The sequence below is a fragment of the Nyctereutes procyonoides genome, unplaced genomic scaffold, assembly GCF_905146905.1.
Source record: "Nyctereutes procyonoides isolate TBG_1078 unplaced genomic scaffold, NYPRO_anot_genome, whole genome shotgun sequence".
Classification (NCBI taxonomy): domain Eukaryota; kingdom Metazoa; phylum Chordata; class Mammalia; order Carnivora; family Canidae; genus Nyctereutes; species Nyctereutes procyonoides.
Genome location: NW_026575044.1, coordinates 213085 through 229670, shown reverse-complemented (window position 1 = coordinate 229670; position 16586 = coordinate 213085). Strand labels below are relative to the sequence as shown.

Below are 16586 nucleotides of genomic sequence, written 5' to 3'. Positions count from 1 at the left end.
CGAGCATTCTCATTTTTCTTTCTTCCTTTCTTTCTTTTTTTTTTTTTTTTTTTTAGATTTTATGTATTTATTCATGAGAGAGAGGCAGAGACATAGGCAGAGAGAGAAGCAGGCTCCATGCAGGGAGCCTGATATGGGACTTGATCCCTAATCTCCAGGATCACGCCCTGGGCCAAAGGCAGGCGCTCAACCGCTGAGCCACCCAGGTGTCCCATCTCCTCATTTTTCTTAAAGTTCTTCACTTTGATATTAGTATTAGTTTTAGCCCTATTATTCTTTAATATATTTGTTTTATTTAAAATTTTGGCAATTAAAAAAACCCATTGTCAGATATGAAATACTTGAAAAAGAATTATATATTGTCCTGAATTTATGTATTGATATTAGAATTTTTTCATATACGTGTCAGGTATAAAATATTTTGTACATCAGTCAGTACTAATATTGAATGGAAATGAACTGATTTCTAATTTTTGAATATTTATCAATTTAGAATCATTAAAACTTTGTATCTTTTTCCCTCCTAACCTCTTGTTCGTTAGAGGCCTTCGAGGAAGGGGCCCACCACCTCCATGGGCCTCTGAGCCTGAACGCCCCTCCATCCTTAGTGCATCAGAACTAAAGGAGCTTGATAAATTTGATAATCTAGATGCTGAAGCTGATGAAGGTTGGGCAGGTAAGAGGCAAAATCAATTAAGCATTTTAGTTTTTAGGTTTTTTTCAGCAGTCAATCTGAGTTTTCCTTAACTTTAATAGGTGCTCAGATGGAAGTAGATTATACAGAACAGCTGAATTTCAGTGATGATGATGAGCAAGGAAGTAGCAGTCCTAAAGAAAACAGCAGGTAAGCTGTTGGAATATCTTCCACGAGTAATAGTATGAATTTACTGTTACAACATTATCCATTTATGCAGAGAGGGTTCATTAATAGTCATTTGTTCCTTTTTATATAATTTCTACATTTTACTCTAAGATCTCACTGACTGGGAAGGTGATTAATAAGCCAAGTTTTAAAAGTACAGCTAATCAATGAATTAAAGTTTTGATGTTTCTAAAGAAAATACATATTTTAAAAAAGATGTTTAGTTTGGCTATATAATTGGCGATATTTTGAAAGACCGTATCAGGGACCATTTGAAACTTGTTACTTGCTTGAATGGATTCATATTTACAAAATTGGGAGAAAAATTGAGGTACTATAGCTGCTTTAATTGAGTCTTTGATTTTTATAAACTTCAACAAGTAGCATTAAAGTTTGAAAAAATGGCAACTTTTAATCTCTTCTCTAATATAGGGGCGTCAGAGTCAGAAATATATGGGTTATATACCATAAAAATTGGGCTGTTAAAATACAAGGAGCTTGCATGGATGTGTTAGTAGAGTTTTCTAGCCATCGCATTGTAATACAGTGCTGTTTCATAACCAGTTGGGAGATACCTGGGACTTGTGATCTTAAAAAAATATTGTAGTTTGACTTCTCTTCTGTCACAAAGTCAGAATAAATTAGAATACAGGTGTTAATTATAATATTACTTGGATGCAGTTAGATGAGAGTTTTTGGGCAGGGGGTGATAGAAAATAGTGGCATTATATTCTTTTGCCAAGTTGTGTGTAAGTGTGAATGTCCATATTTGACAACTACTCTACTGTACTTTTTATTTTGTGATGATAACCTGACCAAACCCATTTCCCAACATGTTTTAGATATATAGTATATATTTACTGAATGAATGAATAGCACCACTAGATCACAAAACCATTTCATTCCTTGATATACTCCACTCTCCCCCACTAAAACTAAATAGAAATAATCGTTTTTATATAGACAAAATGCTTTTACTTACAGTGTGGTCTGTCCACTTTACTTTTTTATTCCACTTGGATTTTGATTCCTTAGTGAAGATCAAGGTTCAAAAGCCTCTGAAAACACTGAAAACCGAAAAGAAGCAGATGAAACCTGCAACACTAAATCATCTTCTCAGATACCTACCCAGCCATCAGTATCAAAAGGTCCCTATGGGAAGGGACCTTCATTTAATCAGGTTTGTTGGACTCAAGGATATTGTCACTACATGTACTTTGGTTGAATTAATTTTATAATCATAAAGTTGAAAGAAGAATTAGGAAAATGAGACTATCTATTATCTTGAATAGTTGTAGATCTAAACCATAATTTTATTGCATGTTAACAGGAACTGTCAATACAGTAGCTAAAATTATCAGGTAGAAACTAAAGTTTCACTTTTTTTCTTTTCTGTAACAGTTTAGTCCTATGAAAGTGGAGGGATAAACTTCTTTCCAAACATTGCCAAGTGCTCTATGGTTTATTGAATACTTTGTAAATTCTAATCAGTAGTCATATGTGAAATAGTATGCTGAATTGGGAAGTAAGGAGTAGAGAAATCTATTAGGTGTGAGTTATTTTGAAGAACATTGTTAAAGAAAGGAAATAATATGAGTAAAGAGATTCATTTGATCCTGCTTCCAAGAAACAGCATTGCAAACTGGCTGTCATCCAGAGAGTCCACTTAATTCACGGTATACTCAGCATGTATATGTTGAACTTACACAAAACAGATGGAGGAACTAGTCCCTTCAAGGAAATAAAAGTAGGTAGCTATCAATCTCTGTAAAATGAAAAGACATCAAATATCAGTTGCAGTACAATGAGTGTTAAGTGTTGTGACAGAGCACACATAATGAGTTCTTAGAGCATTCTCTGGAAAAGGTTTTGCAAAAGATTTGGTACTTGAGGTGAGAATTAGCCAGTAAACAAAAGGAAGAGGAAAATTTTAAGCAGTGGGAACATGTTCAGAATAGAGAACCATAAGAAAGCATGGCACATTCTAGAAGTCCCTGGTAGTTTGATAGAGGAGAGGAATAAGAGAACTGTGTAACAACGAGTATGCTATACAAGGAACTTTGAATTTTATTCTTAAGGCATTAGTTCATTGGAGAATAAATTTGTGAACTCTGTAAAAGGATTTTTCAAGTTTTTTTTTTAATCTTTTTTTTTTTATTTTTTTATTTTTTATTTATTTATGATAGTCACAGAGAGAGAGAGAGGGAGGCAGAGACACAGGCAGAGGGAGAAGCAGGCTCCATGCACTGGGAGCCCGATGTGGGATTCGATCCCGGGTCTCCAGGATCGCGCCCTGGGCCAAAGGCAGGCGCCAAACCACTGCGCCACCCAGGGATCCCTTTTTTTTTTTTAAATAAAATTCATGTTTTATGTGCCTTTAACTTACTGGCTTAATATGGGGAGTTATAATTCCTTTCTTATGAAAGAATAGAGGAGTATCCTATGCCATATCTTGATGTCTTGATTTGTGCATGTTTCACACTGATCTATCTATATATTAGCAAGTGAATAGGCTATGTATTATATTTGATTCCAATATGTTTTAGATGTTTAGTTCTTTAGGTAAATCTCATACATTTAGGTTGCCATTAGGAAGAAATTAAAAAGAAAATAAGGCTTATGTAAATAAAATTTCAAAATTAAAGGCATACTTCTCCATACCTGTGGTAGAATTTCAGAATTCATACAATAAAATTCTATTTTTTGCAAAATCCATTTGAAATTCTAATCTTTTTAAATGACAGAGTTATTTTGTAGAATATAAAGTTATCGTGCAATAACTTTAATAAAGTTACTCTTTATTTAAAAAAGAGAAAAAGATGAAGATAGTTTACTTTTTGCAATCTTGTAGTTCCACCGAAAAAAATTACGTATGTTCAGAAATGTTTCCAGTAGATATCTTTTATGTTGTTATTTTGTAATAGTCCTTATTTTTATGATAGGAACGCGGACCATCTTCACACCTGCCACCACCTCCAAAACTGCTTGCGCAGCCGGTAAATCTTAAAATCTTATTTGGGGTCTGTCTGTATCATTTGATTTTATTTGTTTTAAGGGAAAGATTTCTGTATGCTTCTTATTTATAACTTTTATGATACAATTAGGAATTTTACCTTGTTAGCTTTTTGGGTATCTTCCTCTTTTTCTTCTCAGCTGATAGACATGGTCCTGATTTCACTAAGAAAATGAGAAGCAACTGTTTATCTCATTTCAGTGCCTTTATTATTCTGACTTCTTCCTGTCTTCCCTTTAAAAAAAAAAAAAATTCATAATAGAGAGAGAAGCAGAGACAGGCAGAGGGGGAGAAGCAGGCTCCATGCAGGGAGCCCGACGCGGGACTTGATCCCGGGACTCCAGGATCACGTCCCCTGCCAAAGGCAGGCGCTAAATCTCTGAGCCACCCAGGGATCCCCTTCTTCCTGTCTTCCTACTAAAGGGCAACTCTTACTATTCCTCTGGCCCCCTCTTCTGTCACTTATCGGTAATCTTATCTCCCATCTTAAGAGACTTAAAGAAAAAAAAAGACCCTCCTTTAACTCTCACTACTGTCCACCCCCCTGTAGTTTCTACCCTATTTGTCTGTTCTCCTTCATGGCAAAATATTAGTGAGCTATTTTCCCGTACCATCTTCACTTTCTCTCCCATTAACCCTTTATAAGTAACGCTTTTCATCTACCGCTATACCTTTGAAACTATTATCATGAAGGTCAGTAATGATTCCCATCTTGCAAAATTCAATTCTCTTGACTTCATTTTACCCAATCGCAGTAGCAGTTGACAATAGCTAATCTTTCCATCCTTCTTAAAAGACTATTTTTTTTTTACTTTTGCTACATCACGTTATTGTGTTCTCTTTCTTCAATTTGTATTTCTTCCGGCCTTTAATACTTTTGGTTGAGGGGGGTCTTTTGTTTATTAAAGATTTATTTATTTACTTATTAGAAGGAGAGAGGAAGGGAGTTCACACATATAGGAAGGGGGAGGGGCAGAGGGAGAGAGCTAATCCCAACTAGACTCCCCACTGAGCATGGAGCCCAGTGCGGGACTCAGTCTCACCACCCTGAGATCAAGACCTGAACTCAGATCAAGAGTTGGAAACTAGGGATCCCTGGGTGGCGCAGCGGTTTAGCGCCTGCCTTTGGCCCAGGGCGCGATCCTGGAGACCTGGGATTGAATCCCACGTCAGGCTCCCGGTGCATGGAGCCTGTTTCTCCCTCTGCCTGTGTGTCTGCCTCTCTCTCTCCCTCTCTGTGACTATCATAAGTAAGTAAGTAAGTAAGTAAGCAAATAAATAAATAAATAAATAAATAAACAAACAAACAAACAAACAAACAAATAAATAAATAAATAATAGGAAAACATTTAAAAAAAAAAAAGAGTTGGAAACTTAACTAAGCCGCTCAGGTATCCCTGGATGTTGGAGAGTTAAGGGCTATGTTCTTTTTCCTTTTTCTGACTGTATCCTTTCCTAGAGGATTACATATATGTGCATTTGGTAGTTAAATATATATTATCTGTAGCCCTTAAAGCTCTACCCTAACTTCGAGAGTCATGTATTTAGTGATCAATTAAGCATCTCCACTTGGATTTCTTTTTTTTTTTTTTTTAAGATTTATTTATTTTTTGATAGCATGAGCTCAGGGAGGGGTAGAGGGAGAATCTCAAGTAGACTCCCCTCTGAGCTCTATGTGGGTCTCATGATCCCAAGATCATGACCTGAGCTGAAATCAGGATTGTTTGCTTAACCAACTGAGCCACCTATCATCCTTTCACTTGAATTTCTGATAGATATTGTCCAGACCATAACATTTTCCCCCCATACACAGCACCCATGCAGCCCTGCTTCTTCCCTTATCTTACCATCTTAGGTAATGGCATTATCATTCACCCATTTGCTCAGGTTAAAATCTAGAACTTTCTTCCTTAATTTTTATTGTACATACAGCCTAATCTATCAGCAAATTACCTTACCCCTATTTTCCGAATATATTCCTACACTGAGTACTTGTCTACTATCTGTTACTTTTCATTTGAACTATCCTAGTAGATCCTTAAAGGTCTTATTTTCCACTCTTGTTCCTCCTTATCCATCACCTCCATCCAAAAGAGGACTCTTCTGATCAAATTTATTGCTCAGGTGTTACCACTTAATAGGCATTCCCAAATCATCCTGCTGTGGTAGGCATACCTATCACAACCATCACCTCTGCCAGTCATTTTCCTTGTAACCACTGAGTGCTCTTTATAGTATTTTTATATGCAAACAAGCTAAAACTAAACATCTAGAAGAAAATTGTAGAATGAAATCTTTAAGTTCGGGTCAACAGAGATGTTCTTGGATAAGACACAAAAAGCATGACTTAGAAAAAAAAAATCTATCCGTGGGACTAGAGGGCAGCCCTGGTGGCTTAGCGGTTTAGCGCCGCCTTCAGCCCAGGGTGTGATCCTGGAGACCTGGGATCAAGTCCCACGTCAGGCTCCCTGCATGGAGCCTGCTTCTCCCTCTGCCTGTGTCTCTCCCTCTGTCTCTCTCTCTATGTGTCTCTCATGAATAAATAAATTAAAAAAATCTTAAAAAAAAAAAATCTGAGGCGATGAAAAAATATGTCCACAAAAAATATTACTAATACATCTGACCAAGAACATGTCCTGGAATATATTTTTTAAAAAAAGAACAAACAAAAGACTCTTATCACTAATAATAGGATACATAGCCCAACAAAATGATTTGAACATTCACTTCACAAAACGAGATAGGTGGCCAGTAAGCTCATGAAATGATGTTCTCCATCTTTAATCACCAGGGAAAGCAAATTGAGACCACAGTGAGATTTTGTTGCATTTCCAAAATTTAAAGGGCTAGGGATACCAAATATTGGTAAGGGTATAAAGTAGCTAGCACCCTTATATATTAACTGGTGCGGCTGTAAAACCTTGTAATCACTTTGGGAAACAGTTTGGCAGTGTTTTAATAAAGTGGAAAGATATATCTACCACATGACTAAGCAGTTCCACTTCTAAATATTTATCCAAGAGAAATGAAAACATATGCATTTACATAAAGACTTAGGCACAAAAGTCCATGACTGTTTATTCAGAGTTAAAAATGAAACATGCATTTGCACAAAGACTTAGGCACGAATGTTCATAACTATTTATTCATGGTTAAAAAAAACTAGAAGCAGTCCACATGTCCATCCACAAATGATACAGTGTGCTTATGATGGAATACTGTCCAGCAATGGAATAAAACAGATTTCTGATAGACACCTCAAAACTGTTATCCTGAGCATGAGAAGCCAGATACAAAAAATATAATTTGAAGTATTCATATGTATTGAAATTCTAGGAAAGATAAAACTACTCTCTATTGCCAGAAGTAGATTAACAGTTGTTTGGGGTTAGGGGGTACTGGCAGATAAGACAACACTGTTAGTAAATGATAGAGACCGGATCATATATATATATATTTTATGTTTAGTCCAGTGTTTTCATCATACTATTATTTTCTCATTTGTAAGGATTCTGACTGGTTATGTGACTTTTCAGGTTTCTTCATCATACTAGCCATTAAAATCAGTATCTTTAAAACAAAAAAACATTTTTTTTAGTTCCTTAACATTTCAGCCCTTCAAGTGCTCTTTTTATTCTGCTTGTTTTGTGTAGTTGCTGGCAGTGATTGTAGTTGTTTTAAAACATATCAATTAGAAAGTAGATCATTAAAACTCAGTCTCTCAAGCAATATCCCACATTCTACTATGGGTTATAGGTATGCATTTCTAGATCTTTTAGTGAAAAGATTAGGAATTTTTCCTCCTTTAAAGTGTCAGCAGTAGTAGTGTTTCCACCTTCTTCACTTAACACCTCTGGCTGGCTGTTTTTGCCCTGTAAATGCACCTTTGTCTTCTCAGGGCTCACATGACACTGTTGTTGATCTTTATGGATTTTTCTCCCTCTTTAGGCATTCCATCTCTAACAGTTGCTGCTCTGAAAAACATTCATGTTCTAGATTTCTTTCATGTCTAAATTTAGATTTTGAAATTCATGTTATGACAGCTTCTAATTTTATTCAACAAATGCTATATGAGCAATAATCTCTACCACAAAAATAGGTATATGGCCTAGATTAATTTTTCTTGTCTAAGTTTGAGGAATTCTCTAAATTTAATATTTTCCTTATGTTGCTACTTGTTTGCATTTTATTAGGTATGTTTTATCAGAAACACTAGTGGCATTTTGCAGAATTTTTCCTTCCTTCTTCATGTCTGTGGTATCCATTGTTGGATGGAAATAGATCTCTCATAGTCATCTGATAATTTATCATAATGTTTCAGCATCCTCCTCCAGACCGACAGACAGTACCTGGAAGACCAGGCCCTTTCCCCCCCAAGCAGCAAGTACCGGATGAAGATGAAATATGGAAGCAAAGAAGACGACAGCAGTCAGAACTTTCTGCAGCAGTGGAACGCGCTCGAAAGCGGCGTGAAGAGGAAGAGAGAAGAATGGAAGAACAAAGGAAGGCAGCATGTGCAGAGAAGCTGAAACGATTGGATGAAAAACTTGGCATAGTGGACAAACAGCCATCTCCAGAGGAGATTAGAGAAAGGGAACGAGAAAAGGAACGAGAGCGTGAGAAAGAACTTGAAAGAGAACAAGAACGGGAACGAGAAAAGGAGAGGGAAAAAGAAAGGGAGAGGCAACAGGAAAAGGAGAAAGAACTGGAGAGAGAGCAGGAAAAACAGAGAGAACTGGAAAAGGAAAGAAAGCAAGAAAAAGAGAAAGAACTAGAACAACAGCAGGAAAAGGAAAAAGAACTGCAAAAAATCAAGGAACAGGAAAAGGAATGTGAGTTGGAGAAGAAAGAAAGGGAAAAAGTGGAGGAAAAAATCGAACACAAAGAACCTACATTAGAGCCTATGGTAGAAAAACCAGAAAGTGAAACCAACAGTAATAAAGGTATGAGAGTCCTGTTTGTTCTTACGTTAGCTTATAAAGGCTTCATAATACTTCTCTGGTGTGGCTGTTTGTGTATTTTAATATATGTATATAATCCAGATGTGAGTAATTGAGGGTTGTTTTTTTGTGTTTAAGATTGATTTTATTATTTATTTAAAAAGACAGAGATTGAGCCTGCACACGTGTGAAGGGGTGGGGGCAGATGGAAAGGGAGATAGAGAATCTCAAGCAGATTCTCCACGGAGTGCCCAGTCCAACGGTGGGGTGGATCCCAGGACCCTGAGATCATGACCTGAGCTAAAGTCAAGAGTCAGGACACTTAACCAACGGAGCTACCCAGGTGCCCAAATTGAGTTTAAAAAAAAAAAAAAAATAGAAGTTGAATTTCATTGGATATTTTAATATACTTTTTTCCGATAATTTTTATTTTGATAAAATACACGTAATATGAAATTTAGCATCTTAATCGTTTTTAGGTGTACAGTATCAAATACATTCATAATGTGCAATCATTACCATTGTCCATCTCTAGAACTCTTTCCATCCCATAAAACTGAATCTCTGTCTTACTAAACAGTAGTTCCCTATTCTCCCCTCTCCTCAGCCCCTGGCCACCACTATTCTAATTTCTTTCTCTGATTTTGACTGTTCTCAGTGCCTCGTACAATGTTTATCTTTTTGTGACTGGCTTATTTCATTTACTATAATGTTTTCAAAGTTCTTTTCATATTGCAGAGTTTTCATCCTTTTTTAGGCTAGTAATCTATATATAAAACCAGTTTGCTTATCTTTGTTGACAGGCACTTGGGTTGATTCCATATTTTACCTATTTTGAGTAATGCTTTTGTGAATGTGAGTATACAGATATCTTGTTGAGACCTTGCTTTCATTTCTTTGATTACATACTCAGAGATGGGATTTTCGGATTACATGGCAATTCTATTTTTAATTTTTTGAGGAACCACCATACTGTTTTTCACAGCAGCTTTACCATTTTACATTTCCACCTACAGTACACAAGGGTTCTAATCTCCCCACATCCTCACCAACGTTTATTTTCTATGGGTTTTTTGATAGTAGCCTTCCTATCAAGTGTAAAGTGATATCTCACTGTAGTTTTGATGTACATTTTGCTGATGATTAGTGGTGTTGAGAATTATTGTGTTTTTTGGCCATTTATGTATCTTTGGAGAAAAGTCCAAATCCTTTGTTCCTTTTTTTAATCAGACTGTTAAGTTTTAGGAGTTGGCTATACATCCTAGATGTTAATCCCTTACCAGATTCATAATCTGCCAATTTTGTCTCTCTTTACGTAGGTTGCCTTTTAACTGTGGATATCCTTTTCATACACAAAACTTTTAAGTTTTCATGAAATCATTCTAGTTTTTGTTGCCTCTGCCTTTGGTGTCAAATCCACGAAGTCCTGGCCAAATCTAATATTGTGAAGCTTTTTTCTGTTTTCTTCTAAGAGTTTGATAGTTTTATGTCTTACATTTATATCTTTTTTTTTTTACATTTATATCTTTTACTTATTTATTTAATCTTTTACCTATTTAGAGTTAAGTGTTATACATTGTGTTAGGTAAGGGTCCAGCTTCATTCTTTTGCATGTGGACATTCAGAATTGTTGGAAATACTATTGTTTTCCCCCATTGAATGGTCTTTAGCAGCCTCTCCTAAAACTAAAATCATTCTACCATGTATGCGATGGTTTATTTTTTTATTTTTATTTATTTATTTATTTTTTAAAAAGATTTATTTATTTATTCATGAGAGGCACAGATTGAGAGGAGAGGCAGAGACACGGGCAGAGGGAGAAGCAGGTTCCCTGCAGGGAGCCCCGTGCAGGACTTGATCCCAGATTGGGGGATCACCACCCAAGCCAAAGGCAGGCGCCCAACCGCTGAACCACCCAGGTGTCCCTATACGATGGTTTATTTTGGGGTCTTGATTCTATACCAGTGATCTATCTGCCTGACTTTATGTTGGTGTCATACTGTTTTTATTACTGTAGCTTTGCCATATGTTTTTATTTTTTATCTTTTGAAAGATTTGATTTATTCATGAGAGAGACAGAGAGAGAGAGAGAGAGAGAGAGAGAGAGGCAGAGACACAGGCAGAGGGAGAAGCAGGCTCCATGCTGGGAGCCTGATGTGGGACTCGATCCTGGGACTCCAGGATCACGCCCAGGGCTGAAAGCAGAAGCTAAACTGCAGAACCACCCAAGGATCCCCTTGCCATATGCTTTTATATCCAGATATGTGAGTCCTCCATCTTTGTTACTTTCTTTCCCATGAAGGTTTTGGCTATTCTGGGTCCCCCTGAGAGTCCATATGAATTTTAAGATGGATGTTTCTATTTCTGTAAAGAAAGCAATTGAGATTTTGATAGGGGTTGCATAAGTATAAGTTGCTTTGAGGTAGTATTCCTAATGTTAACAATATTAAGTTTTCTGTTCTGTAAACATGGGATGTGTTTCCATTTATGTCTTCCTTAATTTCTTCCAGCAATATTTTGTAGGTAGAAGGCTTTTCCTCTTTGGTTAATTCTTAAGTATTTTAGGGGTACCTGGCTTGCTCACTTTTGGGGAGTGTGTAGCTCTTGATTTCAGGGCCATGAATTCAAGCCTCACATTGGGTGTAGAGATTACTTAAATAAAAACTTTTTAAAAATTCTTAAGCATTTTATTCTTTTTGATCCTATTATAAATGGAATTGTTTTTGTAATTTCCTTTTTTAGATCATTATTGGTATACTAGAGATGCAGATGATGTGAGCAGATGATACAATCTTATGTAGAATAATATACTATATAGATTTATACCATAAATCTCAAGGGATCCAGAATAGCTAAAACCATCTTGAAATAAAGTAACAAAGATGGAGGACTCCCACATTGGGATTTAAACTACAAAGTTTGTTTTTAGGAATTTGTTCATTTCATCTTGGCTTTCCTGTTTGTTGGTATACAGTTATCCATAATATTCTCGTAATCATTTTTATTTCTGTAGAATTAGTGGTAATGTCCCAATTTCTATTTCTGATTTTAGTAGTTTCAGTCTTTTCTTTTTTTGCCTTAGATGACCTACCTAAAGTTCGTCAATTTTGTTGATCTTTTCAAAGAACCCACTTTTAGCTGCATTAATTTTCTCTATTTTTGTATCTCTGTATTGATCTTGTTTGCCTTTCTGCCAGTAACCTTGGGTTTACTTTGTTCTTAATCTCTTTTCTTATGTTGTAACACCGGGTTTTGGATTGGAGATCCTTCTTTTTAATGTAAACATTTATAGCTATAAATCCCACCCCCTCTTTGTATTTCTTTTGCTACATCCTATAAATTTTGGGATGTTGTGTTTTTGTTTTCATTCATCTCTTGAGTATTTTCTAATTTCCCTTGTCATTTATTCTTTGATCTCTTAGTTAAGAGTTTCATTTAATTTCCACAGATTTGTGAATTTTCCTGTTTCACTCTCCCCTCCCCCCCCCCTTTTTTTTTAAGATTTTATGTATTTATTCATGAGAGACACAAAGAGAGGCAGAGAAACAGGCAGAGGGCAGGCTCCATGCAGGGAGCCCAAGGTGGGACTCCATCCCGGGTCTCCAGGATCATGCCCTGAGCCACCCAGGCTCGCTTATCTTTTTTGATTTCTAACTTCATCCCATCATGGTCAGAGAAGATATTTCATATGAGATTTATCTTTTTAAATCTATTGAGCATTGATATTGTGGCCTAACATACAGTCTGTCTTGGAAAATATCTTATGTGCACTTAAGAAGAATGTGTTGGTTTATTGTATTTAGTCCTTTGTTTCCTCACTTACCTTCTGTCTAGTTGTTCTATCCATTATTGAGAATAAGGTATTGAAGTGTCAAACTATAAAAGTAGAACAGTCTTTCCCTTCATCTCTGTCAGTATTTTGCTTCATATATTTTGATGGTCTGTTCTTGACACATACCTTAAATATGTGTAAATAGGGGCACCTGGGCGCCTCAGTGGTTGTCTGCCTTTAGTTCATGTCATGATCCCAGGGTCCTGGGATCAAGTCCTGCATACTCCTCCCTCTGCCTTTGTCTCTGGCGTTCTCTCTCTCTCTCATGAGTAAAAACATAAACTTTTTTTAAAAAATTAAAGATAAATGTGTAAATATTTATAATGGCTATATCTTGCTGTGCTGAACCTTTTATTAGTATATAATGTCCTCCTTTGTCTCTTGTAAAACTTTCAATACAAAGCCTTGCTTGTCTGATATTAGCGTAGCTGATTTGGTGTGTTGCTCTCTTGGTTTCTATTGTTAATGAAGTATCTGTTCATCTTTTCAATTTCAGTCTGTGTCTTTGGGATCTTAAATGTGATTCTTGGAGATAACGTAGTTGGATCACATGTTTTTATCAATTTGGGACTGTCTTTGTTTTTTGATTGGAATCTAGTTCAATTTATTTAAGTGTTGATTAGAAGGGATTTATTTCTGACATTTTGGTATTTGGTTCTTATATGCCTTATATCCATTTGTTCCCCTCGTTTCCTGCATTGCTGCCTTCTGTGTTTAGTTGATTTTTTTTAAAGTTGAATCATGTTACATTCTTTTCTCATTTCCTTTTGCTTCAATTCTGTATCTACTTTTCTGTTTTTACAACGGGATTACATAAGCATCCAAAAGTTGTAACACTGAATTTATATCATCTTAACTTTGATAATATACAAAAACTTGTTCTTTTTCCTTTAACAGTTCCATTTGTATTCCTTTTGGTTGTTGATGTCACAGAATTACATCTTTTTACTTCGTATCCCCAGAAACAAACTAATAATTATTTTAAATGCATTAGTTTCTTAAATCATGTGGAAAACCCTGTAGACTTACAAACCAAAGCTTTTAGACTAATGATTACTTTAAGAAAAGTATTCATTTCTTAAATCATGTGGACATAATGTCTATATGTATTTGCCTTTATTAAGATCATTATTTTGTCATGCAGTTTTGGTTTACTGTGTGCGATCCTTTCCTTTTTTACCCTGCAGGACTCCCTTGAGCATTTGTTGGAGGGCAGGCCTTGTGGAAATGAACTCTTTCATAGCTTTTATCTGGAAATATTTCAAATCTTTCAGTTTCTCCCTCATTTTTGAAGAGCAGTTTTGCCAGAGAAAGGATTTCTTGGTTGATAACTTTTTTTCTTTTAATATTTTGTGATGATTTGTAACCTGTAATCTTTCTGATGAGAAATCTGATTGTTTTACTGAGAATTCCTTGTATGTGACCTCCTTGGTGCTAACCTTCTAGTTTCAAGATTCTCTCTTTATTTTTTTAAAGTTTGATTATAATGTGTCTCAGTTCTTAGAGCTTCTTAGAAGTTATATTCACGTTATCATCAAATTTGAGATGATTTTGGCCATTAATTTCTTCAAATAGTCCCTCTGTCCTTTGTCTCTCTCCTTCTGGGACTCCCTCAGTGTGTACATTTGTTCTGTTGATCTTGTTTTATAGATACCTAAAGCTCTGTTTTTGTTATTGTTGTTGTTCTGTTCCTCAGACTTAATAATTTCCATCATCCTATCTTCAAGTTTGCAAGTTCTCTGTTCTCCTTGCTCCAACATGGGTTTAAATGTTAACCGGGTGGGCACCTGGGTAGTTCAGTTGGTTAGGCATCTGACTCTTAGTTTCAGCGCAGGTCATGATTTCATGGGTTGTTGGATTCAGCCCAGCATCAGGCTTCAGCTCGTGTGGGAGCGGGGGTCTACTTGAGGATTCTCTCCTGTTGCCACTCCTTTTTTTTTTTTTTTTAATTTTTATTTATTTATGATAGTCACACACACACACACACACACAGAGAGAGAGAGAGAGAGAGAGAGAGAGAGAGAGAGAGAGAGAGAGAGGCAGAGACACAGGCAGAGGGAGAAGCAGGCTCCATGCACCGGGAGCCCTACGTGGGATTTGATCCCGGGTCTCCAGGATCGTGCCCTGGGCCAAAGGCAGGTGCTAAACCGCTGCGCCACCCAGGGATCCCCTGCCACTCCTAATACACGTACACCCACTCACTCAGGCACTCTCTCTTTCTGGTAAATCTTTTAAAAAATACATGATGTGGGGGCTGTGTAGCTGGTACTGTGCTAAGAACTCTAATTGATATTAACTGCAGTTTTATCTTCCAAGCCTTCCCTTGAAAGTTGCACACCTTTAATAGACTCTGGAGTTGATCAGACAGATTGGGGATCCCTGGGTAGCACAGCGGTTTGGTGCCTGCCTTTGGCCCAGGGCGCGATCCTGGAGACCCGGGATCAAATCCCACGTCGGGCTCCCGGTGCATGGAGCCTGCTTCTCCCTCTGCCTGTGTCTCTGCCTCTCTCTCTCTCTCTCTGTGTGTGTGACTATCATAAATAAATAAAGAAAAAAAATATTAAAAAAAAAAAAGATTGTGCCAGTGCAGTTTTGTTGTCTGGGTTGGGAAAGAGATGCTTGGTGTTTCCTTCTCTGCCGTCATCTCCAGATCCTCTGTGTCTTATATAAAAGGGTGTGAAGACAACATTTGCACTATAAAACATGCACTAGAGCCATTTTTTCTTATTTTATATTAACAATAAACGGTGTTGAAAGAAACAAGTTACTGGGTTTGAGGAAGGATAATTGTGGAGTTATTCTGCAAGGAAACAAAGTCTCTCTTGTGTTTCTTAAAGTTGTTAGATGAACTTCAGTTCTGTTTTGTCTGCAAAATTGTGTTGGTTTCATAGTCATATATACTCATTCTTCTACTTTTTTCTGATTCTAAGACATTTAAGTTTTCATTTGTATACCTATATTAATACTTCCAAAACTTCAGTTGAATAGAGCTTAATGGAAATTTTGGGATTGTTATAATTAAATGACTACATCCAGTTCATGATTTCAGATTTGTTTTTCTGCCTGTTTAAATATAAAAGCTTTCAAAGTGTAGTTGATATGCTTACCAGACTGTAATTATTCTTTAAAAAAATTTTTTCTGGCTGTAAATCAACGGTTTTGTTTTTCTCCTCATTGGCTTATAAACTAATTAGCAGAATTAAAATATAGTGTTAAACCTTGCTCTGAAGTGTGGTAAAGCTCATTCTTAATGAACAGCTTAACAGTGACTTAAAAATAGAAGTAGGTCAATTTCACTATTTTCTGATATAGAAATACTGAAACTTTGTTTTTATCTCAAAACCTATTGTCTTTCTACAATATAAAGCTGCTTGAAATATATAAAGCTATTTAAAATTTTCCTTTAATTTTTTATTTATACATAGGGTTGTCACCAAATTTAGCTCTTAACGTAACCATAAAAGGAGTGATACTTTAACATTTTTTAGTGAGATAAGGCCCAGCCAGATTTCATAAATTTTCATATTAATGCATATAGAGATAATTTGATATTGATAATGGGCTTTTATTATATTATAAACACAGATTGCTGATAATACTAAAAAAGTAAAGTTTTTTACTATAGGGATGAAAAATGGGGTACTTGGGTGATGCTCAATCAGTTAAGTGTCTGCCTTGGGGCTCAGGTCATGATCTCAGGGTCCTGGGATCAAGCAAACCCTGAGTCTGGCTCAGCGCTCCATGAGAAATCTGCTTGAGATAAAATCTTTAAAAAAAAAAAAAAAGGGACACATGGGTGGCTCAGTGGTTGGGCATCTGCCTTTGGCTCAGTACCCGATCCCAGGGTCGGGGATCGAGTCCCACATCGGGCTCCTTGCAGGGAGCCTGCTTCTTTCTCTGCCTTTCTTTCTGTGTCTCATGAATAAATAAATAAAATCT

The 16586-nt window shown here is 36.4% G+C and overlaps 1 protein-coding gene across 1 annotated transcript in view; it reads left to right on the top strand.

Moving 5' to 3' along the window:
• The window catches only part of PRRC2C (proline rich coiled-coil 2C), a 100178-nt gene that overhangs the window by 40005 nt on the left and 43587 nt on the right, over positions 1–16586 (top strand). Inside the window, 5 exon segments of the mRNA XM_055323735.1 lie at positions 543–676; positions 757–844; positions 1898–2042; positions 3805–3858; positions 8197–8818. Of these exon segments, the coding sequence (XP_055179710.1) occupies positions 543–676; positions 757–844; positions 1898–2042; positions 3805–3858; positions 8197–8818 (1043 nt within the window).